Source organism: Patiria miniata, unplaced genomic scaffold (assembly GCF_015706575.1).
Source record: "Patiria miniata isolate m_02_andy unplaced genomic scaffold, ASM1570657v1 HiC_scaffold_25, whole genome shotgun sequence".
NCBI lineage: Eukaryota > Metazoa > Echinodermata > Asteroidea > Valvatida > Asterinidae > Patiria > Patiria miniata.
In genome coordinates, this window is record NW_024037064.1 from 7,798,518 (window position 1) to 7,825,704 (window position 27,187).

The 27,187-nt window shown below is 39.9% G+C and overlaps 2 protein-coding genes across 4 annotated transcripts; one reads left to right on the forward strand and one right to left on the reverse strand.

Annotated features, from left to right (window-relative positions):
* Nucleotides 1–11,349: 11,349 nt before the first annotated feature.
* On the reverse strand, nucleotides 11,350–18,349 carry LOC119733176 (splicing factor U2AF 35 kDa subunit-like). The gene is made up of 5 exons (XM_038206753.1): nucleotides 18,227–18,349; nucleotides 16,802–16,956; nucleotides 15,064–15,215; nucleotides 13,396–13,529; nucleotides 11,350–12,035 (listed from the first exon to the last, which is right to left on the reverse strand). The coding sequence occupies exons 1-5, from the start codon at nucleotides 18,268–18,270 to the stop codon at nucleotides 11,816–11,818; spliced, it is 705 nt and encodes a 234-aa protein (XP_038062681.1). The 5' UTR covers nucleotides 18,271–18,349; the 3' UTR covers nucleotides 11,350–11,815.
* A 471-nt stretch (nucleotides 18,350–18,820) lies between these two features.
* Nucleotides 18,821–23,337, forward strand: LOC119733177 (gamma-secretase subunit PEN-2-like). 3 transcript variants are annotated; one of them, XM_038206755.1, is made up of 4 exons: nucleotides 18,821–18,923; nucleotides 20,273–20,379; nucleotides 22,061–22,165; nucleotides 23,082–23,337. In XM_038206755.1, exons 2-4 carry the CDS (start codon nucleotides 20,319–20,321, stop codon nucleotides 23,219–23,221), a joined length of 306 nt encoding a protein of 101 aa, XP_038062683.1. In that variant the 5' UTR covers nucleotides 18,821–18,923; nucleotides 20,273–20,318; the 3' UTR covers nucleotides 23,222–23,337. The 3 variants fall into 3 exon arrangements, with proteins under 3 accessions (XP_038062683.1, XP_038062682.1, XP_038062684.1); XM_038206754.1 differs by having other exon boundaries at nucleotides 18,824–18,959; nucleotides 20,275–20,379; XM_038206756.1 differs by having other exon boundaries at nucleotides 18,824–18,959; nucleotides 20,282–20,379.
* Nucleotides 23,338–27,187: the final 3,850 nt, after the last annotated feature.

The following is a 27,187-nucleotide window of genomic DNA, read 5'->3' on the forward strand; positions in this document are numbered from 1 at the left end:
AGTTTAAAAAGGAAAACATTCATCGCCGACTCTATTTGCTTAAAGCAATAATCCTAGTGATCTACCAATTTCCTACAAATTCCAAAGGTCAACAGGCGCTGAAAGTGCACCCGGATGTATCGATGTTAAAATTTATGAGCCGATGTTGGTTGCAGCAACCAACTTTGTTACTGGTATGTGTTTACATTAAAATGAAAACACCGAATTAACATAAACTTAGCAATGCAGAGAACGTGAGATTATTATTACACAGACATATATATGATAGTCTGGGTTGTTCTGTATTTTTTGAATGACTACACCGTCATGAGGTTGTAACATCGAGCCTTAGTACCCCCCCCCCCAAAAAAAAAAAACAACTACCAAAATTCAGATGATTGTGAAGGAGTGGTGACAGATGACGTCACAATTTTGTTCATGAATATTTAAAATGAAGCGAAGCCTGAATGTTTAATTATAAATAACAAAAAAGCCCAACAAAATTGAATTGCAAACATGTTTCTAAAACGTTGTATTTTATACAGAAAATGCAACGAAACATACTCTTATTTACTATTTCTTTTAATATGTAACATTTAATACCCATTGCTTAAAATTGGCATGAAACAAACCTATTATCGAAAAATTCAAGTACACAAAAATCCATCACACGCCCTTGCTATTTATTTGATGACTACTCGTTTTCTAGCAAGGTTGCCAGGAAAGCGTGTGCACCAAACCGTGAACTTTTCTCCACCGTAAACGTTACTCAAGGCGTTCCATTGTGTGCCAAGGTCTCTGCCAGCGATGTACAAAAGAGCCCCCAGCGCAATTAATGGCGCCATTGAGAAAAGGAAATTAGACTCGTCTCCATGAGTTACACCTGAGTAAATGAACATGGGCGTAGTCGCACACAAAGAACTGGTCATTAGGTGGGGTCCTTTTAAATTTAATACATCCATTTTAATTTTTTTGCTTCTTTTTAAACCCTATTTTGTATTAGACATAATTATTGATTAAGTTTTTTTGTGCAGCTGTAGATCAGAGGACTGTGCAAATAGCCTGTTTAGATTATGATATTTTATGATATTTATAATCTTTATCTTTATACTTTTATTTCATCTTCCTTAATCAAATCTTCCTCATCTGAAATCGGTGCTCCGTTAATCTTCTTTTTAATCCCTTACCGTTGTTTTCTAGCTGTTGATTCGCTTAGCAAAGTTATATACATGTACTTCAGCAAGATTAAAAGAGGTTAAACCTTTAGGGTTTATTATTGGTTAACCATGTTTGTTATTGGTTAACCATGCTCGCTTATTGGTTAACCATGGATGAAAGATTAGATCTTGGCTCTCCCACGTCAAGTATTAGTACAATTTAGTTTTGAATTATAAACGTCCACGCTAAGTGCACTCGGTTGGACAGTCAAAAGAACACACCCTTTCCTGTGCACCGTCAACGTTAAGTACCCTTCGATCAAAAACTTGATATTTCTCATGAACGGCACGTTCGAAATTTATCATAATAAGGTTCATAACGTGGCATAGCCGTCCAAAAACTATGCATTTTATGGTTCGATATTTTTTAGCCACGTCGATGTGTAAACTCTAGTTCTTATTTTATCACATTCACATTGAAATGATAATCCTTAACCCTAAAAGGGCCGGGTCATTTTGACCATCTCTCAGCCGGGGGGGGGGGGGGCGGATTCCGCCCCCCGTAAGATCTCGGCCATCGAGTCACGAAAATTTTTGAAACTACGTACATGCATAGAGCAACTCTTCATAAACATACCCAAGAAATTTCATGACTATAGGTCAAAAGGTTTTGGAATTATGGCTAATTAATTATTCATATGTACGAAAGGTAATTCTGGTCTGTGTACACGACGTATATGGGAAAATTAAGTTTTCACGGCGCATAGCGCAGGAAATTATTTTCGCTGCGCGGCAACCCCTGGTCTGATTTTTATATTTTTGGTGTCAAAAGATGCGCAAGGCTTGACGCTAAAAAGTCATAACAGCTCGGGTCGCGAATTTTTTTTTTTTAAAGGCTATCGCGGAAAAAGTCGAGGGGGATGGGGCGGAATCCGCCCCGGCCCCTTTAGGTTTAACCGAATTATTTATCCTGAACAAGACAATACAAGCCAAGTAGAACTGATCCAAGGTCCCGCGCATCCAACGGTTGCGCGCGCATGGAGATTTCTATTGTTACGTCACTGATTTAAGCAAAGTTTTCTTCTTGGGTTAAGCGTGCTTTTGTTGTGCTTACTGCTTAACAGTCCCTATGAAATAGATGGAGGCTCGGTAAGCACAAAGTTGGTTGTTAAGCAGCGCTATGAAATTGGGCCCTGGATGCTGATGAATACCCTCGCTTTCGGCTAGGGTAATTATCAGCATCCAGACTCCAACAGATCTTAAACAGAGTGTTCAAGACCGGCCAAGCACACATTTATTCTCATTCATAAATACCTTTTTGGTCAAAAAAAATCAAAACTTGAAAGATTGTGAACATTCAACCAATAAAACGGTAAAAGGCACCGGATTTAATAGTAGTTTTTCAGACCAGCCAGCCGGTCTTTATCAACCGTTTCGGAAACCGGGCACGTGACGGGCTCTCAACCAATAGGAATGGGTAAACTGTCTGAGGTATCTATGAATGGTTATTCACTGGAAGTCTTTTCATTTATCTGTGTGCACAATGAGCCGAATTTGGCAGATTCATTGGCGTTGCGGGGCAATCCTATGCGATAGCACTGCCCAGCCTACAAATGACAGTCAGTCAGGGAGGTACCACGAAGATTATAGACTAACACTCTCTTCGATACCAGCTTAAAGTAACATTACCACCATACAGTATAATCATTCAACAATGTACTGAACTTATATTCGCTCTCTCCAGGATATGTCTGCTCAAGGGTGCATTACATTACAATGCCTAGTCATAATTATGATACACGTATACAAGTTAGCATAGATTTAAATCAAAAGCGCCAAAAGCCACTACAATTACATTAATAGTAAATATGCATTTAAGCAGAAAAGTGCTGGCTACATTATAATCAGCACCAGAGAGAATCCATCACTCTATGACTAATCCGTATCATTTACAACTCGACAAAGCTAATCAAATATGCCAACTTCAAGCAATTCAGATTAGAGATGAAGTAGCAAAAGACACATATTTGACATGCTAGCGTGGCGAAGCCTTTTCTTTTAATCAACGCGGTGTACTAGTATAATGAGTTTGAGTGATAAATGGGCTGGTTATAGGCCGGGGAAAAATGGAGTTTAATTACCGACGGCGCGTGATATGCCTACCGGGGACCGACGGCAGGGCTGTGGCCGGCATGCCCGCGCTGCATGCTCGCTCAAACGCGGTGAGGTTCATTCCAACTAATGACATCACTCGCCGTTCCATCAATTTCATGTGGTTTTCTTATTACACCCCGCATTTATCTCTACTGCTTGTATTTTTGCTGGTCATTGAGGGCCTGCCAACGTACATGTACTGTGCTTCGAAATGCATGCAACAAAGAAGCCAAGGCTACGATTGCTGGCACCAGGGCCCTATTTTATGGCGCTGTGCATGCTTAACAGTTAGCAGAAAAGTTGTGCTAACCTTATGCACTATAAAGTGGGGCAGATAGGGGAAATATTTGGGGAATTGTGCCTTTGATAAAACAAGCATAGCTTTTCACACAACGGTGAAAGATATTTGGCTATAGGGCCATCGCAGATTTGTCCTTTGACAAAATATAGGTAGAATAACAAATAATTTTCAAACTATTCAAAATGGCTGCCAATGCATGTTATATAATATGTTTTTTCAAAGGAGAAATCTGCTATGGCCCTCAAGCCTTATATTTTTTTGTGATATATTCTGTGTGCCAAATGCCAAGCATTTATCATCAAAGGCACAATCCCATCACTTTATCTGCCTATTACTATTTCATGGGGCGGACGCGCTAACGGTTGCGCGCGCATGGATATTTGTTACGTCACCGATTTAAGCAACTGTTTCCTCCGAGGTAAGCGTGCATTTTGCTTTGCTTTCTGCTTACGGTCCGCTATGAAATTGGGCCCAGAACCTAAAAATCTAGCCAATGGATTCAAGAATAGCTATTCGCTAGAAGTTTTTTTAACTGGCCTATTTGCGACATGGCGGCCACAATGGAGGGTTGGTGTTTGGTTTGGGTAAATACAAAAGAATTTACAAATCAAACAGCGCCCTCATAATGTCTGCCATATCGCAAATAGACTGATGCATCTAATGGGCGAGATTTAGCCCATTCATTGGCGTTACATGGTAATCCAATACGATGGCACTGCCCGGCTGAGAGAGTTAGTGAGTCAATCATTGAGGTACAAAGATGACTTGTAAGCTTGCTCTTTTTTGGACTAGCGAATATAACATTTGATTTGTTACAACCCATACTGAAATTGACCTTTCAAAGGTCAATTTGTTAAATGGTCACAGGTTGAGTGCAAATTAATCTCTCCAGTACAACAGAACAGTAGTACAGTAAGCCTAATTCAATAGATTTACAAGTGCATAAAAAAAGGTCGTGAAAATTATTCTATACCATGTATTTGCAATTTTCAATTTTCCTATTTCAAATGCACACAAATACAATATCGAAATTTCCTTGTAAATTTGTCACAGTGTCCCTCACGGTGTGTGTCACTCTGCGTGTCTCCTCCCCATGGTATGTGGTCTTAATTGATGAGTTATTAAATATCTCCAACAGACTGAAGTCTTCAATAGCCTTTGTCTGCAGGATAACCGTGCTAAATATAGCGCTGCCCGACCTTATATACCACGCTAATTAAACAGCCACCTTTGCACAATGGTCCAGACCACGTGTGCATGCATAAATGTAAGTGTCTTTTTCTGGAGCATTTCGAGGCTCTTGGAAGATGTGCATCCTGCATCCTTGGCAGAATTGAATAGAACGGTGTTCAATAACATCAGAAATTCAATGTTGAACTGCTTTCAGATCTCTTGATGAAGTATCACATTTAACATAAAAAATACCACTTTTCGTATTCCCCGATTCAAATATTAGACATTAAAGATGCTCGAATTTCAATGCACCAAAATATCATTCTTGCAATTTCGTTGTCTGCTCTTTTGAGTTCTCTGCTTATTTAGTTTTTCTAGATTTATTTTTTTTATTAGTATTATTTCGCCAAATGTACCATTAAGGAGACATGTTATCGTAATTTCTTCGAACGGTGGGAGACATCAGTTATTAGGGAATGTCACATCCCCCTTTGGAGGCAAAATGTTAGTGTCGCAATTTGTTGATTGTGGTCTAATTAGTAAACATACCGAAATTGGTTGGACAAGGACTAGGGAATATTGGGTTAGGGCACATTTAAGTGAAATAACTGGTATACAAGTCTATCTCCCAAAATGTCCAATCCAAGGTAACTTTATTACTAAATGTACCATTAGGGAGACACCTTATCGTAATTTCTTCGACAATAGGAAGACACCGGTCATTACGGAGTCACAGAGCTGTCTCCCTAATGGCAAAGCCTCCTTTATAATTATTAATATTTTAAAACAAAATAACGCTAAGTCCTTTTGGTATAGAGTTGTCATATATCCACTTGTTCATCACTGTTGTTTGAACTGGGGCATTTTTTTTCTAACATCACACTTTCTTCGTGCTAAATCTCAATGAGTTTTTTACTGATGTATTGCGTAGGTTTTAGATAACGATGAACAGAAAAAAACAAACAAACAGGCAGAAACAGACCAACAAACCGACCGACTGACCAATAGATAGACAGAGATAGACAAGCTGATCGACTGACCGAGACAAACAAGGACACAGCCCGCCTGACAAACAGACACAGGCAGGTTTATAATATACAATGAAAACAAACACAACCAATACTTCATCAAGATTTCACTAAAATCACAGTATAAATTAATTTCAATGCTTATAAAAAGTATTATGATAAACCAATCCAAATACTGAGATGTTAAACTGAACCCCGTATTCATCAGGCGCTTCCTACCCCCTCGACATATGCTTCTTAATGTATTAATGTACATGAGGGGTGCACACCGGTATACAGGCTTAAACACATCCGCCGAGGTCATGAGTAAAAGTTATGCCCTCAAAATAGTCTACATTTAGAGAGTTCTGAGAGCCATACATTTGGGGGTTCGAAGAGATATGGCAATGAACCTCTGGCCCAGACTTGGGGCTTCCAATTCTGAGCATTTTGGATGCAAGTAGAATCGAAAGTGGCACTATTTTGCCATGTTTTGGAGGGATCGTTTGTCAGGATGGTTACTTTTTCGCATTGGGAAAAATAGGGGTCATCTTCTTGGAGTGAGAATTTCTCAAAAAGTCAATGGTCAACTTACCAAAAATGGAAAGAAAATGAAAGATGACATATTGATCATCATTTTTCTGTGCAGCTTAAACACCTGTGAGAGTTCCGAGTATTTTTAAAAAGAATTTTGAAGTATGGGCATTTCGCACTAGTGTCTATGGGAATTTTATTGCAGGGTTGTACCCTAGGTAGCATCTCCCTGCATTATGCATTACTAGTCTGGCGCCGCATGTTTCATGCACTTCACCGCTGTACTTAAGAATCTTATTTCACTTTTTGGTAAGTGGAAGACCATCTTAATATACGCATGCAGTATTCACCACTACTATACTAGAAGCAGTATATATGCACTCGCTTCTTATCCACCTGCATCTTTTGGCAGCTCACTTTCTGTACTTGAGTAATCGTGTGCGAAGTCACGCGTGCATGAGCGAGCGCAGAGTCGCAAGCACTTATTTCCACCATTTAATTTTGGACTTCACTATATTGTGCAAACCGCAGCTCGACTCTCGCGTGTATTGACATTCGAACTCTAATCTACATTCCGCATATAAAAGCAAGCTACAGCCAATGTAGCGGAAAATACACAGATTGAAAAGGTCTTCCTGTTTTATGTTTCATGCATTACTACCCTATAATTTAGAATTACCGGCCTTCGAGCTAGCCGCGTTCTCTTTATTTTTCTAGGGCCCTGCAAGTAAATTATTTTGGAGAACACTGTAAATTTGTCCGCTGTCGAAAAATCAAGAATTCAGTGATTAGATTTGATGTCTTATTGCGAGCAATGGCAGGTCTGGAAATTTGTATATTTTGTTTTAGGTCTCAAAGTTTCGCACCTTCTTGGTGAAAACATCAGATTTGTATTGCGTAGGCGTAGATTTGGAATTGAATTCAGCTTCCTTTGGTTTAAGCTTGATATCGAAGTTTATTCCAATGGTTCTTGGTATATAAAGATGCACCAAGTGACATTTTTTTGTGCAAAAGGAAAATTTGAAGCTAGCCTGAGAATTCACAGCCAGATTAAGACATCACTATTGCTAAAAAAATCAATCAATTTGTAAACATGTTTAAAGGTTAACATTAATGACGTGTCTTATACCTAAGCATCAACGTTCAATTGTATCCATTTAATTAGGTTAACATTAATTACGTCACACCTAAGCATCAATGTTCAATTGCTAAACACTATATCCATTTAAGGTTAACATTAATTACGTGTATTGTACCTAGCATCAATGTTCAATTGCTTAACACTATCCATTAATTTTATACTCTTAAGTAAACGTGTTTAGTATTTAAACGTGTTTACAAAGGGATAGCAAGAATGTTTAGAATAATGTTTAATTGTTTGACACTGTTTCCGCAGTGTGAATGTTCGAGATCTTTGCTAATTAAAAACAAATATTAATTGAAAAATCAAGACTTACCATTTCTTTTCGGGGTTGATCTTTCATCAACATCGATCACTTTTCACAGGGATGCCTATGATCCACGATAGTCTTCCTTACATTGAACTGTAGTTGCCGAAAGCAAGTTCAGTTTAAACTCTTTAGTGCCGCTTATTTTCACTAGACGCCGCAGCAACTGAGATGCAAGCTTCCCCCGCGACGGTAGGACTACGAGTGAGGTAGCCGAGCCAAAGAGGTACACGTCATCATGACGTCACAAGCACGCGCATTCACGCGACAATAATGTGCATGCTGACAAACAGTGGGGTCACGGTGCGGAAAAAAAAATACATGGCACGAGTTGAATGCAGTGTCATAGGAAATCTGGACTCTGATGAAATCTTGCCACTTCCGTACCGTATGGATCCCCTTCTGTCATATGCTCACCTATAGGCATGCGCAATACAACCAACCAGTCCTACTAACCAGATTTCACCACACTCCGGTCACTTTTTAGATTACCGAGATGTGCTTGAAAATCCAACCTCAGTTTCCGAGGTCCCATCTTCACCAGGCCTTGGCCGTCAGCTCACCGGGACAAAAGCTCCCGTTTCCCTCGCCGGCCTCCCCGGGGCTCCGCTAAATTCGAAGATGTCGCGATATAATTAGATTCACCGAGTCAATTTGGGGAGGTGTTGCCGTCCCCTAAGCGCAAATACGCAAAACACAGGCGCCCGCGGCTGCCGCTATATACAAAGTCCATTCAATTTGTCTCGAAAACGGGTCCCATATGCTGACCAGTGTTTCCATAATTGGATTTTGCAAACAGAAACTGAACGATGAGGAAAGCTGTTTCTTGTCCACTGACAGTCCTTTTTGGGCACGTACAGTCGTGGGAGTTTCCTGCACAAGAAATTACAGTGACTTATTTTCGAACAAAATGCGGTCAATGAGGACATTGGCCATCCATCATGCGTGCTAAAAAAGAGGTCGAACCCGCGTCATTTGTTGTGTTTCGTCTTCTTTTCCTGAAGGGAAAACACCATTTTTTTTTTAACAAATGGCCCGATTTTCAGGAGCTTTTAAAACCTTTCGAACAAACCGGAACGATAATTTGATTGGGGTGTTTTCCATTTCGGAAATGTGTGTGTTTGTTTCTGCATTCAATAGGGGACATTGAACAATGGAGGACTATAGGGTCCACAGTATTGGCAATCGTGTACAAAACATTCTTGAGGTCTTCCTAAAACGTTAGAGTACAAACAAAAAACGGACAATAGGGGGTCCACGATTTACTGCGAATTTATATTAAATGCACAAACAGTTGAAAACAAGACAACACCAGCCAAGTATAATAATGCTGGCCCCAAAAGCGCCAACTCATTCCATTCAAAATGGCAATCATCAGTGACGTATTCTCATTAAATGCGCGTGGCCTACACATCCATTTAGCCATTTTTTTCATTGACGTAATACACAAAGTAACAGTCGGTGAGTTTATAGTCAGACAAAGAGGCTACAAACGGGCCCCGTCTATCAAACACTGCGGCTTTCGTTTCCGTGTTAGTGACAAGCGGTCAATGTTGATCCACGATACACAAGTTAAGTCCTTCTAGTTTTTCAATAAATGTCTGCAGTATTGAAATGTCTGCTGTATTTTAATGGAAAGGCTCCCAAGACCTCATTTCGGATTCCGTACAGAACTAAAGAGGGCGCTGTGTAGCCTAACACCCACCGATCTCAAGTTTTTAAACATGGATATCAGTGCAGCAGTGGATTAGCTTTCAGGAAATGGGGGGTTGACCGGGGGTGGTGGTGAAGGCCCGCTGAAGGCATGCCAAGCTAGGGTGGTCCTGGGGCATCCAAGGTCCATCAACAAAACTCCAAGAAAATAAAACAACGCTTATCTGGAGTTACACAAACAAATTATTTTTTTATCTACTTCAAAAAGTTGCTTTATACATACATCAAGTCTGACTTAACACATCACTATAAACGGATTGTGTCATGGTAGAGTCGTAAATCTTAAGAAAATAAAAGTAAACAAAACCATAGTAAGCCGAATGTGTTAAAGCTAGAGCAAACCATTTGCGCAATTTCTTTTTGGTTTGAACCAACAAAACTGATCAAAATCTAAAGACAGACGCTTAATAACTACATGTAATCTGATGAAGTGTTAGGTCTGTGAATGCTGTGCAATTATTTCAAGAAAACAAAACAAACATATTCTGGATCTCGATTTCAATTCCAAAGTTGCCAGTCATATTTTGAATTGCGCCCTCTTGTGACACAATCCTGAAATCAGCAAACAGGGTATGATTCTCTTTCAGCCGTAACCCATTCACCCAATTGCGAACCAACTACAATGAACCAATTAGAATGCATGGATATTTCCAAATATGTGTCACTCACTCACTTGACAAATCTTTGGAAATGACCTTCTTTTGTCGTTTTCTTCAAAATGAAAGCACGCTAGAAGGAATAATGTCACAGAGAGTTTAGTGTCATTACTTTCTTTACACCAAGTATTAGTAATCTTTTTCACAATATAGTTGTGTTCCCTAACGTGGCGCACTTCGAAGCTTACCCAGCTTTCCTGGTGTAGTGTTGCCAAACCTCTTTGTGGACAAACCTGAAATTCATGCAGTAAATTACTAGTACTTTTACCTTATTAATGCTTGCTATTTAACCTCTGTGAACAATTTCGGTTTCATAAAATTTAATCCTAAATTCAAAAACGGTGGCGTCCGGAAATTGGGCACAAATTGGCGGAGTGTTCCCTAACGTGGCGCACTTGAACAAATCTCGGAAAATGCCAAATTAACATTTCATAATTTCTGTAAACTTGATAAATTCTGATAAATCATTATCATCTTTACTTACATACCCAGACAGATGTTTGTCAGAAGATTATTTTCTTATTTTTTGGGGCATTTTCAGAGGGTTCACTTTGCACTTGAAAATAAAATCGGAAAATCACGCCAAAATAAATTTTTCTTCTAACTTTGTAACGGATAAATAAACTCGCGATTTATGAACGGGAGTGTGAAATTTCAGTTAAAACTTTTGTTCTAGCTAGGCGCTACAGGCGAAAAATCAAAGTGCGCCACGTTGGGGGCCGCGCCACGTTCGGCTACATCAACAATAATTTAGTTGGTTACTTTTTGGAAAGCTGCAAATGGTCTACTCTACCTTAAAGCTATTCCACAAACGTATTACATGTATTTTTCAATAAAATCAAAAGAAAATACTTAATCACAACTTAGGTAACCGAAGCAAAAGTGAGCTCCTCTTAACAGCTTAAAAACAAACTTTATATTTTTTTTAGACACATTAAGAAAAAAGAAGAAAGAAAAAGACATCATTTAACTACACATACAGTTTCTACAAGAAAAATTATATACAAGGAAGTCACTACATTATGCAATGGGGCACATCCATGTTAGAATCGGGGAGGGATATGTTCACAATTAACAAAGAACTCAGAATTCCCCCCCCCAGAAATATCAAGGATTGAAGTACTTGTAACATTTCAAATTAAGAGTGCTTTTCAAAAAAAGGCAACTAGAACTTCTTTACAAAGAAATACGAGAAAGAATTCTCACTTATTAGATAAGTTTTTCATTTTGGTTATCCTTATCAACATTTGGTGGTTTCACTAGACATCTGACTGAATCTAACAGACACCCATGTTAGTGCGTGCATGCCGGACATCAGTCACAGCAGTCATTGGTGACGGGGCACGACTTAATTGATTGGTTTGCGCACCTGCCCAGGTTATTGAGAGCCCACAGAAAATACAGGTCTTCAGAACCCTCAATTGGAGCAATATGTACCACACAATGGCTATTCCAATTTTAATGTACTCAAAGGCATAGGATCATTTGCATTTATCGTGATTAAAAGGTTGTGCACGATTTCTTACTTCAACGAAAAGAGAAGCATCCCCTGAGCAAGGTTTTCAACATCCTTCTTTGGATATTGAGTGCTGTCAGAATTGGAAACGAACAAAATGCACGAAAAGCAAATGACCCTATATGCCTTTGAAGAAGGTTAACCACAATAACTCGCCGCGTGGAGCTTACGTGGACTCTAGAATCGCCCTGAGCGTTCACGATCCCTGGACCTGTCGTGCCCACGTCGAGGGCGCTCTCTGCTTCGGGAGCGCGATCTCCCGGCTGGCCTTTCCTTACTGCGTGAGCGTGAGCGAGAGCGGCGACCTTTCTTGCGCCGGCCGTACAGGTCGCGACGCAGCTGGCGCGAGATGGGCTTCAGATGCATGAAGTTGCAGAAGCCTCCGCGCGTGCACTCCCTGGAACGACAAGAAAATTGGATTGATTCTTAATGAAGATTCTCTTCAATTCTCAGATCACTGTGGGTGATCTGATCTGATCACTGTAGGTGATCTCTGTAGGTGATTTGATCACTGCAGGTGATCACTGTAGGTGGTCTGGGTCACTGTAGGTGATCTGATCACTGCAGGTGATCACTGTAGGTGATCTGATCACTGCAGGTGATCACTGTAGGTGATCTGATCACTGCAGGTGATCACTGTAGGTGATCTGATCACTGTAGTTGATCACTATAGGTGATCACTGTAGGTGATCTGATCACTGTAGGTGATCTGACCTCCTATGCACCAGAGTCGTAGTCAAACACAAGTTGTGGATTCCACTCTAGCCAGGCATTATAGTCGCAGTCAAACACAAGCTGTAGATTCGACTCTAGCCGGGCGTTATGGTGCGTGTGCCCCGAGGCGAGGCACTTTGTCACTCATTGCTTCTCTCCACCCAGGAGTAGATGGGTGCCTGTCAGGGCAGTGTTGGCTACTGTGAGAGGCTTATTACGGCCAAGAGTGCCGAAATGGCTGCCTTCCGGCCGTGTATGCTCCCCAGGGAGTTGAGAAGGTTTCAGGAGTGTTTGCCCGTTGAACAGGGAAAAAAATAATTGTAAAGCACTTTGATACCCCGTTGCGGCATAAAAGCGCTATGTAAATGCCTGCTATTATTACATGTATAACTATCTGAAGTCAGTTGCAAGTCAATCACAAATTTTTGGCAAGTCAGTTAAAAATCATGTAACAAATCAATTTCAAGTCAATACGTCTTAGAAGTGGTTATGCCATACGCTGCCGAGGTGCCGTGTAACCTCAGCTTTTGCAGTGATAGCGCAGTTGCCACATTTTCATCAATTTTCATCCGTCAGAAAAGAAAAATAGAGGAATCCATTCAGTTAGATTTGCTCGAAGATGAGGTGCTGTGGTCCAATGGTTACGGTGTTCGACGCGTGTCCCATGGTACATGGGTTCGAATCCTGACCGTGGGAACATGGTGCTTGTGATTTTGAGCAAGGCACTTTACCATTATCGCTTCGTTCTTCGGATTGGACGCAAAGCCGTAGGTTCTGTGTGTTGTGTAATACACGTTAAAGGATCCAGTAACACTTATCGCTAAGAGAAGGGGTTTGCCCTGGTGTTTCTGGCAGTGGCTGCAATATGCATTGCAGCACCTTGTAAATCCTTATAAAGGTGCTACATAATGGGTCTCATAGTTCTCATTAACTTGAGGGCCTCCATGGAAAGCAGTGCCTTGCACTGATCGGAGTTCACCCTCATTAAAGATGACGTAACAAAAAAACCCAAAACAACAACAACAAAAGATCATGATTCTTACCCCATCTCATACTGACGACAGCACGCCTCACGGAAGTCTGTCACAGGGGACAGCTCTGCTCTGATTGGCTGCCCATTGAACCAACGATTGTTGAGATCAGTCACGGCCGCCTCAGCGTCCTCCTCACGACGATACTGCAACGTGCACAACGGAAACAATAATAGGGGATTTATAATGTAGTTCAGAACACCTGACATGACTATTAACCATGCTCAATACACCCACAAGGCATTCTGTGGACCACCTCAGCTTCCTAGGCAGTGTGCGGCTAACCAATGCTAAATGCATGCATTTTACTCCTGGGTATTGGAAGCAATTTGTGGTCTTTCCCAACGATATACGCATGACACGCTTTAACCCTAACCACCCTGAATCCTCCAAAATCCTTTTTGCAAATTGAAAGATTTGCAGGATTGAGGTTACATGGCCAAAGTGCGTTGCTGATTTCGGAGTACGCACTGCGTCAAGGTCTTGGGCCGGACCTTGTGTTGTTTATGCTCAGCCGTGCATAAATTTAGTCCTTGATTATACTTGACATCCTCCGCACTGCTCCAGGATGTCACTGCCTCTGCCTCAGCCTATTGACAGTCATAGCCGGAGGATTTTGCAGGATTCAGGCAGTGGTCACCCCTCCATGGACCATATTCAAGAAACAATGGAGGAATTTGCAGGATTGAGGCTATATGCTATTTTTCCATGAGGCCAATTGGAGGATTTTGCAGGATTGAGGCTACATCCTAGCAAAAAGGCCTAGGGAGTTAGGGTTAAAGATCTACCACAATTATTTGGACTTTTACACCAGGACTATGCAGATATTGAATCATTTGAATTGACTCAACCCTAGCACAAAGTTCATGAAAACTCATCTTAACACAGATGTTGCTCGAACATCATATGGAATTCAAATATCCAGATATCAAATTATTCGATTTTACCCACACACAGCCCTTATATGAAGTTGAAGACAACTACATAGACATTGCTTTAACATCCAAATATCAGCATATTCAATCACATGGAGTTTGAACATCCGAATTTGAATTATTTTAACAGACTCATCCCTGAAATGAAGTTGAGGATTAGGCCTACTTTGAAAGCAAAAACAGACTTTTGATCACACGAATTTCAAATATCCAGATATTGAATTATTCAAATTAACACAGCCCTGATGTAAATTGAAATCAACTCATCTTAAAGCCATTGCTTTAACAATGGATATCCAAATATTTGATCACATGGGATTCAAATATCTGGTAATGAATTACTCAAATGAACACAACACTAACGTAAAATTGAAGACAACTCACCTTAACAAAGCCATTGCTTAACAAAGAATATCTGAATATTCGATCATATAGAAATAAAACATCTGGGTATCAAATTGTTTGAATTAACACAGCCCTAATGTAAGGTTGAAGACATCTCCCCCAATGCAGCCATTTCTCTAACAGCAAATATCCAAATATTTGATAACATGGAATGTAATATCCGGGTATTGAATTATTCAAATTGACAAAGCCTCAACATAAAATTGAAGACAACTCATCAATAACAAAGCCATTGCTTTAACAACGAATATCCAAATATTTGATCACATGAGATTAAAATATCCCAGTAACGAATTATTTGAATTCACACAGCCCTAAAGTAAAATTGAAGACAACTCACTTTGACGTAGACGTTGCCTACCAGATGGTCGCCCAGGTTATCACAAACGTTCATTTCCTCTATCTCCCCGTACTTCTCTTCCAACTCCGTGAAGACTTCTTCAAAGAAGTCGTCAAAATGCTGCTGCATCTCCACATCCGAAATGTTGGTAACTGGAAAAACATTACGAAATGAAAATAATAAAATATCAAAAGAGGGTTAACAGTCCTTCTGATTTGAGGCGTGCGATCACACCCCCACACCATCGCACACCTAAAAGCTTCCCGAGAAGTGTGATTAATTGCACGCCTGAATTTCCCTGGACCACAGATCACACACCTAGAAAACCACACACCTAGAAAAATCCAGGTGTGCCTTTTTCCACACACCTGTGATTTTCTAATCAGCAGGACTGGGTTAACACGTTACCCTTTAGTCTCTTTAAAATCTGCCAAGACCTGGACTCCTAGTGCTAAAAAACATGCAAAATGAAATCAGGTCAACTTAACTCAGTCTTTGGCCGACTAAATCTCCAAAATCATTCATGAGGCCCTCAGTATTTCACCAGCCAAGATTGAAGTCTCCATCAATTTTTAAAGGAGACCTTTTTGCAATATTTTGCACATGAGAGGGAAGTCAGGTGATATCAACTTTGAGGCTAACTACTAGCCTGGTACATGTCCAACCATGGTCCAACTGTTTGAAAAGGCCGACCTCTTCATTCATTGTCATAAGTCTGGTAGCAACTATAGAGAAATGTGTAGAAATAGTAGTACTGGCACTTATGGGTTTACATGCAGTACTTCGCCTTAATTTTTTCCTTCAAGATCTCGTCTGGGGTCAAGGCCTTGTTGTAAACTGGAGACGCGATCACCTGCCGCTATCAACCGCGAACCACTATCACAACACTGTCTTGGGAATCTTGTAACATCTCCCCCTGAAAAATGGGGGAAAGTAGTGTGCATGCCCTACTTCTGCAAGCAAATTACGGTTTTGATTTTCGGTTGCACGCATGCTACATACAACAAAGGTGTAGCCAAGAAGTTGCACAAATGACAAAACTCTGGTAACATCTTGTATGCAAGTGGCTGAAATTTCAGAGTTTGGTTCGGAGCTCAAATGCAAGATGCCGAATGTGCACTGCCGCTGCATAGATCAGGCGAAACAGTTGTGTGCGCATGCAAGAGAAGAGGAGCGAGTAGAAGTGGGACACCTGTACATTTTGATAACGCCTTCTTTAAGCGGGTGATCGCATATCCAATTTACAACAACGTCTTCACCTACCTAACCTTCCCAAATCCTCATAAATACTCTTTGCATAAGTGGAGGATTTCAAAGGATTGAGGCTGCACGGCAAAAGTTTGCAGTTGATTTTGGAGGATGCATTATGCCCTGGATTTAGTCTGTACCTTGTGTTGTTTGTGCTTTGCCGTGCATAAATTAAGGCCTAGAATACACTTGAAATCATCCGCACTGCTCATGGATAACATCTGCACTGCCTCAACATACATGTATATACATTGAGAAACAGTGATCGTTGGAGCATTTTGAAGGATTGAGGCAATGGTCACCCCTCCACCACTCAAATTCAAGAAATAACAGAGGATTTTGGAGGATTGAGGCTGTATCCAATTTTTACATAGAGGAAGTTGGACGTCTTTGAAGGATTGAGGCTGCATCCAAGCGAAAGGCATAAGGGGTTTAGGGTTATGATGGATTTTAATGGATAAGAGAGTTAGGAATAAAGTTATTTTCTTACTGTGTCCTCCGTCTGCACTCTGCGCAGTGTTCTGTGGGTTTTGGTAGATGTTGGACAGAACAATCGTCTGACTGAACGTTGGCTTGTTATGAAGTCTTGAACAACGGTCGCCATGACGACAGGCTCCAATCTTGAAGTAGAAGGAACAGTTGACCCTTAAAAAAAAAGGTTAAGAGACATTTGTTAGTTGTTACCACCGTCCACAAAATATCTTGATAACTTGAATGCCTTAGCCCTAATGCTGCATAATGTACTGTTGCGCGATGCAAAGCATACAACCCTCCTTGGCTCCATCCCAAAAGGTTGAGCCGAATGTAGAGTTGACCTGGCGAGGTCACACGAAGATCTTGGTTCGATCGGCCATGTCATCACGCTTGCGCAGTTGCAGTACCGTAACGATAGAAAATGGAAAATGCGTTACGGCTGCCATAACGATAGCCACTGCGTAGTTTTTTTAGGCGCACCAAATTTAGAAATCTGTTGATTCCTAAATAATTTCACTGCAACATGTGCACAGCCACAGGGCATGCAGAGTGACGAGTGATGACCAGATATAGTAATATATCAAAGTCACTTCGCCTGTTCAGTGCTTAGCCGGCGAAGTATCGTCTACTTAAATTTGACCGGCGCCGGCTAAATATACTCTGATGATGATGTAGGCCTACACTACAGTACACACTCATCCGATTCCGACAAGTCGTCCGACATGTCCGAGTATAGTCGTGTTCCCTAACGTGGCGCACTTCGAAGCTTACCCGACTTTCCTCGTGTAGTGTTGCCAAACCTCTTTGTTGATAAACCTCAAATTCATGCAATGAAATACTTGTACTTTTACCTTATCAATGCTTGCTATTTAACCTCTGTGAACAATTTCAGTTTCATAAAATTTAATCCGAAATTCAAAAACGGTGGTGTCCGGAATTGGGCACAAATTGGCGGAGTGTTCCCTAACGTGGCGCACTTGAATAAATCTTGGAAAATTCCAAATTAACACTTACGAATTCCTGTAAACTTGATAAATTCTGATAAATAATTAATATCTTTACTGCACTTGAAAATAAAATCGGAAAATCACGCCAAAATAGCTTTTCCTTCTAACTTTGTTACGGGTAAATAAACTCGCGATTTATGAACAGGACCGTTTAGCACTTGATGAAATTTCACTTTCTGTGAAATTTCAGTTTAAAATTTTGCTCTAGCTAGGCGCTACCGGCGAAAAATCCAAGTGCGCCACGTTAGGGGCCGCGCCACGTTAGGGTACATCAACAATAGTCGAGTAGCCTAATCACGCAAAATATATGAAAGGTTCTGACAAACTTACGATATATAAATGAACAAAAAGCTAAAGTAAATAAATGCCAAGTCTATCAAAGAAACTACAAAATGTAAATATAATGATTAACAGTCGGAAAATGGTAGACTTACTTGTCTTTTTCCGTTCCAAAAATCGACGCAAGATATTCCGCCATCTTGATTCTTCACACGCGCAGGCGTCTGCATAGACTGGCTTCACTGTCCTGTATTCTTTGCTAAATTATTACAGGAGATTTTGAAACCTCGGCTTATTTTTCAGCTTCAGCTTCATATCTGGCTTGGGAATAATTAAGAATCCCTTTTAATAACATACCATTAAAAACACTTCAAAACTATGTTTCGGATATACAAATACTTAATTACATCGCAAAATGGCTTTTTTTTGCTTTTATGTATTAGACTTTTAGTTTTAGGCACTCCGGCACAGAATGTACCGCAATAAAACCGTAATTTGTTAAACGGCCTTTGCTCAACAAATAGATAAACGGACATGCATCCAGTTTATGAGGAAGAACTTAGTCTCGTTCAGGATTACAACATTTTTGATATTTATAATGAGATACTATTTCGTACTTTGAAGACATTGCAAATGTATAATAATATTAAAAAAAGACGAAATAGTAATATGTATAACTACAATACGTACAAATATTTTCGACATTTTTACTACTCCTAATTAATTTTTATAATGTGATGAAACGATTTATTATTAACTTCCGGGGTACCGCTGTGTGTCAGACTTTGGTCAGACCTACGCTGACGTACGAGTAATACTAGTTTCTTTTCCTCCAGATTCTGCATAAAACTGGTTTGTCGTCAGATTATATTCAGTATTTAAAAGCAGGTTACAAGCGCATGATCAAAGCTTGTCATTGAAAGGATTTATTGGTGTTATTTACAAAGTTAAACTTAAAGGCGATAAGTAGGGACCGGTCCAATCGCAAGCAAAATATAAAAAGCTCTTTGTGTTTCGACTGAGGGCGCTATTGCTTCCATTTTTCTTGGTATCATCAGCTCCATGGTATCATCATAGCTCCAATCATGTTTATTGAAACAGTTTACGGGGTACTTTTTAGTCTATCCTGTCCTCCATGCTTTACTCAAACTAATTTTTTTTTTAACGATTATAAAAAATGGTAAAAATTAACTTTAATAAAAGACTAGGCCTATAGTGTAAAGTTATGCCTAACTAGCGATACAGCCAATACTTAACTTAGCCTATGTAAACCTACACAGCTACATCAATAATCATGGTAATCTTGGATTAATGTCTAAACTTAAGTCGAGAAACAAAAAAAATCCCCCCCCCCCAAGATCATGAAGATGGTAGTGTACATTTTTAAATTTGCAGATATAGCAGGCGGGGACGACAAACTTATTTATTTTTGGTGCTTGGCCATAGTCATGCTCATTAGTTAAGTCACAAATGCAGGTGGGATTAGGCCAGTTTAAAGGCCAGCTAATCAAATAAAAAAATGTAGCCGAATAACTGACACTTCGATTAATTGTGTTACTGAATAATAACACTTGCGGCCCTACTGCCATTGGTTACCAATCTCGCTCGACCCTCACTGACCCTGACTGACTGTCACTTGTAGTTGTACGAGATCAGCTTTGTAAGGCTTGCCTATTCGTGTATATGTGTGTATGTTTTGTAGAATCTACACCACGTTTGTTAGTCTGAGCCAATGGACCGATCCAGTAAGCACCGCCCCATGGTGTTCTGACCAATCACAGCCGTGATTTATGTCCGACGTGCGTGCTTGGAAAGATTTCCATATAAGAAGTTCACTCAACACCCTGTGTACAAACCCTATGAGAGTGGACTGAACAATTCTAAGTGTTTTCTAAGAAAATGCTTGTATTTTCTCACTGCTCAAATTGACTTTGATGACATAAAATTGCTATCAGGGGGCTTGTTAGTCAATTCAGAGGAAAATTAGTGAACTTCTTATATGGAAAGCTTTCCGCGTGCACTGTAGCCCGACATGCGTGCACGTGCGTATGATGCGCGCAGAAGGAAAATGCAGCATGGCATTGGAGCGGAACACTTGTGAATTTGCCCACGTGCGCACTGGGCGGAGCTTACTGGATCGGTCCATTGAATCAGGGAGCAATTTTACAGTTTTGCTAAGCTTAATTTGACTCATCTTTTAGTTTTGACAGATTTCACAAGTGACTTTTACAAACCACAGAAGAGATCATGAATCTGGAGAGAGTTTCCGACACAGACAAATTGGAGTTATGCCGTAAATATTATGTTGGTGAGTGAGTGCATACCATTTTTAAATGTATACATGTACATGTATGCGCCAAATAATTTTGATACAACAAACATTTTCGCTAGGCCTGCTGAGTTTACATAAATAAAGGTTGACTGTACATTTATGTTTATTAGAAATACACAGGCTCTGTTTAAAGAGGTTGTGGAATGCTCGAAAACATTTCCGTCATTTTTTGGGTATATGTAGCCTAAGGTGTGATGAAATAAAAACGACTATTGTTTCCGTCATAAAATGAGTACAAAAGGTACTTTTGAGAGCTGTCCTGTCCTGTCATGCCTGTTTCGACCCGAACGTGCAATTTGTGTAAAAGTCGTCGTTGCGGGCAGCAAACAAAACACAGTAAATCGTGACGTAATAAACAGGACTCCCGATGCAGAGTAGCATAAACGAGTCCTGTTTATTACGTCGCGATTTACTGTGTTTTGTTTGCTGCCCGCAACGACGACTTTTACACAAATTGCACGTTCGGGTCGAAACAGGACCTGAAAAACAGCTCTCAAAAGTACCCTTTGTACTCATTTCATGACAGAAACAATAGTCGTTTTTATTTCATCACACCTTAGGCTACATATACCCGAAAAATGACGGAAATGTTTTCGAGCATTCCACAACCTCTTTAATGTATTTTTGGTATACATGTAGCTGATGGAGACACTCTACAATATTTCATCTTAAAGTTCAGACTGTACTTTGATTTTCAAGTTTGTTTTTACTTCTTAAGACTACAACTCTACCTTGCTACAACTATGAAAGATATTAAAGAAATGTCTTACCGAGTATCTTTCCTTGCACTCTGATATATGTAGTCTGAGCAGCAACCGTTATTTGTTGGAGCCCGCAGGTCCAAAAACATCTGATAAATCCATGCACGCAAAATTTATGCAACACTGTGCGCTAGCCAATCAGAGTTGACTTAAGAAATTGTGACGTTATTTGGTGTAAGCTGTTAATTGGTCAATTTGCTGCCATGTATTTGTAATACAACAAGGGGTTACCCAGGAACCGATAGAAAGCACCCGCTGAATGGTCAGAATCTGGAGGCCAAGATGCAGTCTTGTTTTGAATAATTTATAATGCTTAATACCAAAGAGCTTAAAGCACTTCACAATTATTAACCCTGTTCATCAGGCCATGAGACCAGTAGTTGCAGGCTTGCAGCTCAGCTCGAGATCAGCGCAATCTGGTCTCTACCTTCACAGGTACCCATTCATACTCCTGGGTGGAGAGAGGCAATTGTGGTGAAGTGTCTTGCCGAAGAACACAAGCACCATGTTCCCTGTCAGGGGTTGAACCCACATACATTTTTTTTTGGTGGTACCACATAGTCTACATTGTAAAGCCGCTTGCTGTGCAAGAATCTCTTCCAGAGACTAACACTCTGTTGGGGGGGGGGGGGGGGGGGGGGGGGACTAACACTCTGTGGGATGGGGCGCATAATCCCCTTTAGTGATTTACTAGGAACATTCCTCACTCATGCAAAATCAAAGACCATATGGTAAACTCATATGCCTGACCCATGTAAAGCATAACCAGTTTACCAGTACTCACTCCAACAGATTCCAACAAAACGTACCGTTGGGTTTTGAAGGGTTGGGGATGGTGAGGGTTTACAGTATACATGTACATGTACTTACCTTGTCTGTTATGATATTCCCATCAGGCGGCTTCTTTTTCCTGCCGTTCCTCTGGTTCATCAACTTCATTTGGTTCTTCAGAGAAGCCTTCATCAGACCTCCCTTTGATGAACAAAAGCAGATGAAGAAATGTAAGTATTGAAGTAAAGCAAATCAAAGTCGGCCACGAGCCAATATACATGTAGCCCATCAGGTTGGCATTTATCTCTGGTTTCCTTTTCATGAAATGAATGAGAATAAATGGGATGCCAGAACCTTGCAGGTTACTCCCCAGCTAAATGCAAGTTACCCTTTGTATTCCTGGGTGGGGAGACGCAGGTGGGAGTAGAGTGGCTTGCCCAAGGACACAACATATGTCCAGCAGTTGGATTCAAACCCTTGACCCTCTGATCAGGAGTCACAAACACCACTAGTCAACGCTCCACAAGTTTAAACAGTATTAAAGTAATCCAACAAAAATATCACGTTTTGTAATATAAGGTGAAACTAAGCTGACCTATGTAACTTTATAAGCACACTATACTCAGTTAATCCAAGAGCTTGTCCTAAGAAAATCATAAACTTGCTTGGTTGGACTCGAACCACCAACCAACTAGTGCAGACTTCTTGACTACCTGACAACTGAGCTTGCAAAAGTCAGGGCTGATATGAATCTGTTCTAAGCAGCTATTGCAACCGGTGACAAGAACACAGTGTGAATACAAATCCGAGCAACAATCCCTGTGCGACTGTTTCGACCGTTGCTACTAATCTTTGGCAGTTGATGGACTTTACCACTCGAGTCTATGCCGAATTAGGAATATAGTTTTCTGGTAGAATTCTGTATAAATTTGAATTCAGAAGTTGTAAGTCTCAATATTTGGTTTTTGCCCTTCACAACCATAACTTTATAAGCACTGTCCCAGACTTGGAGACAAAAGGTAACAAGCTGATTTAGGTGAGACTTGAAACCAGGACCTTTTGCGTTCTAGTGCACATGTCTCAACCACCACTTTATACACGTGTGACCAGAATAACTTCAAATTCTGTTGTTTTTGTCCCACTTAGATCTCATCAAGTCGTGCATAGGGTCGGTCCTATGGACGGCAGCCCTTGTGACCTGGATCACGTTATTCCAGCTGAATCGAGCCGGATGGGGCCCCACGGCCGACGCGATTTCCTTCATTATCCCCAAAGGAATCCCTTGACCGCTTAATTATTTAACTGTTCAACCTTTAGTTACGAGCAGAATCAACTGTCTATAGAGGGAATATATAACATTTGCTTTTGCTGTCATTTTCAGAAATGGTTGGGTTTGTGTGTGTGTGTGTGTGTGGGGGGGGGGGGGTTATATTTCATGGCAAATATTGTTACACTGACTTGTTTGAAGGTTTGTGTTCATAGATGCTGGAAAAACCAAGAAAAACAATCGTGTTCTTGTAGACTGGTTTGCTGACCTCACAAAGAAACAGAACAATTTATAGATGTCGGGGAATTGTCGGTCAGGGAACCAGTCTAGCTGGTTTGTACCCGTTCAAAGGTGTGTTATCGATTGCAAACAAAATGCGGACTAACTAAATATGGTAAATTGGGGACACTACATGTATTTGAAAAAAAAAGCTGACCAGCGTTGGAAATTGATACAAAATACCGCTTTTGAAAATATCAGCACACCAGGTGTGATGATTTTACAGGTTGCTTTAGACTGTCATTTACAAACAGTCCAGTAAAGCACTTATAATAATTGTTGTTTTGATATTTGCAAATGTTGTATATTCCTTTTTGGGGTCTTTCTCAATACATATCGGGAAAGGAAAAGTGTCACATTTTGGACACTAAAGTTAAAGAATGACCCGTTTTCTAGTGTACCAGGAAATGGCAGTTTGACAATATAAAAAGACAACATAGCCCATCCACATCTATCCCCTTTAATTATCTGTTTACTGAAAATGTACCAACAAAAATATCCTACATGTAAAAGTAATTCACAATATACATACGTGTAAATACACTTTAACAATGGCAAAAAAGAAGAAGATAATGCACGATATTTACAGGAAAACCAACTACAAGTAGTGGGCAGTCGTGTTGGTCAGGCAGCAACACATGGAACATGGAATATGGTAGCACTGAAGTGTAAAGTACATGTACAAGTACAACACTTGCTTTTGTTGCAATTTAAAGTTTTGTGTTACACAGGGGTGTGAAATCTCAGCTTTAAAGCTGATTTCAGCTTTTTTTGTTTTGGATGTCAGCTTTTTTCCCTCACTTGCTGTTTACAAAAGTATAGGAGATTTCCAAAGTTCAGCTTTTGTTTACACGTTTTTCAGCTGTTTTCAGCTATTTTTATCGGTGGTCTCTCACACCCCTGGTTACACTGAACTTCATAGATATTAAAAAATTTGAGGCTCTGCATGGTGGAGATACTAAGTAATGAAAGTTTTGCGGAAACACCATGTGCGAATAATTTCTCAACTAAGAGAATGGTTTTGAAAAGAACCAGAGGTATAAACTCGACGTTAAACTCTCCTGAAGACGGTCAGAGCATACTGACTGGAACGTCGAGTTTATACCTCTGGTTCTTTTCAGAACCATTCTCTTAGTTGAGAAATTATTCGCACATGGTGTTTCCGCAAACCTTTCATTATTCATAGATATTGGAAAAACCAAGAAATAGTGCTGTTCTTGTTGTCAGGTTCCCTAATCCTTCGTCTATCGAACAGAGCAATTTATAGATGTCAGGTCAGGGAATCAGACTAGCTGGATTTCACCTGTTCATGCGTGTGTAACCGATTGCAAACAAAATGTGGACTAACTAAATTTGGTAAATTGTAGGCAAAAAAAGTTAGCTTTTTTCCCCAAATATGGTGAAAATGACAGCACACTATGTGTCGTGATTGCACAGGATGCATGATTCAGTGTACTATTATTTACTTTCAGTCATCAATTAAGGTACAGTCGACTCTCGTTAGTACAAACTCTGTTCATACAAAATTCTGGTTATAACAAACAAAAAGCCTTGGTCCCGACTGTGCATTTATATGCACAATGAATGGGACTGATGTTCCTCTTAATACAAAATTCTGATATAACAAACAATTTGGCTAGGTCCGAACGAGTTTGTTATAACATGATTTCATAATATTTTGGTGGTTTTGTTTGTGTTGTTTGCAAATGTTGTGTATTACCTTTAAAGTGGCCAAGAATAATACAAGTTTGCATCAACTTTCTTAGCTACAACTACTTCATCAGATTCAAAAATAAATCAATGAAATTGCTACAAACTGCTTACTGATTGGATTGACCTGAAAGGTATGCTTCGATCCTGTCGGGACTTTTGTCAAAGATCATGCCAGGATAAAAACGTTAGGCCAGCTTGTTGATAAGAAATATTAACAGGTACACCCTTTATGATTTTACACAGTGAGTTGTTCAACTAGTCTTTAAAATTCAAACAAATACATAGTATATGCAGCAAGGCTGTGATATCGTTTGTTTAGGTAGAACTCGCGTCCATCACATTTCAAATCACAAAGTCAAGTACATGTAAACAAGTAACGCAGGAAGGACACGCTCCATTGTCACAGATCATTTGAATAACTTGTGACTTAGCACTACATTGCTTGTAATTGTCTTGTGATTGACCTGTGATGACTGGAGTTCGACGTGGTTCACGACCGCCATTGCTTGAAAAACGTTAATGTTTTCCCCCAAAACTCTGCAAATTTAGTTTCCATAAAAACCGCTGTTTAAGTAGATGAATTTAACTCTATTTCATCTACACTTTTGCATACTCAAGTTTTGTAAATAGACATTTGTAAACCGAAAATTCTTATGTAATAAGGATTTCTAATGTAACATTTGATAAATATTGTAAACTTTGATGGACACATTAATTAAAGGGGCCATGCAATGTAATTTTTTATTAATACAATACAATCCTTGAATATGCACCTTTGTTTTGCCATTTTGAAAAGTATTTTGGTGCCTTTTTCAAATTTTAGTTTTATGCTAATACGAATTGTCATATTCATGAGCAAAACTGTGATGTTATTCCAGGCAGAAGCCTCAATGTCTAATAGCTATTTCAGCACGAAAAGTTGCTAGAATTTTGGATATTTTGCTGTCGTAAATGTTCTTTTCTTTGGTGATTCTTTGTTGTGCAAGTAGTACATGACAGTAAGCCAGGCAGCAAGCCTGTCTCACAAATGTGTTCATTGAGCAAATTTTTGGTTCACAATCTTTTGAACAGAAAACCCCTGAACTGAACAGTGTCTTCCTGAAATGACATCACATCAACAGCGCCCTCAGTTGTAAGGAAAGCATGGGAAGTTTTAAATGTTCAAATTTAATGAAATTTAACCAAAAGAGATGTCAGATGGTTTTCATACATTTAAGAGGGGTAGAAAATTGTACAAAATGTGTACCTCATGAAAACTCACTGCATGCCCTTCAAGCTTTTATTGTTATAATGTACCAATTAAACCAATTAAAACAATTTCAAAATACATGTACATGTACATGAACATACTGTGCCAAAGAATTTGTTATGCATGGGTCATTCTGTGTCAATTCAACACGATTTTTCAACCGACCCTCACATACCGAAACGATATTTGGTGTGATAATTGGCCTAAATGAGAAACATCCAGTACTGATTTTTAAAATTTAATTTGGCCCGTTAGTTTTTGAAATACGGGTCAACGAACTTTTGACAAGTCGGCATGACCTCCAAACTTTAAATACTTGTTTATCTCCAAAACTATAGTGCCTACAAAGCCAAGTTGTACATCATATTAAAGCTCTTTGAATGGCCTCCATTTTATGAAATAAAACCAAAATCGTAGCATGAAGCGCAGAAAAATGAACATCTACTGGGGGACACCCCCCCCCCCCCCACCACCCACAAAATCGTCACCGTTTTGACGAAGTGACGCATCCGTCCAAAACCGAGATTTTCTGCAATATTTTTGGATATTCTAACATGTTATGATGTCCTCTACATAATTACTAAATTTCGAGACGCAACATTCCATCGTTCGTTATTTACGCTAATTGAACAAAATGTTGAAAGTGCTACACACTAAGTTTTTCGTTTTGACGAAGTGACCAATCTCTATGTGTCACTTAGTCGCATTGAGTTTACACGTGTGCTATATTTAGAAATATGAAGC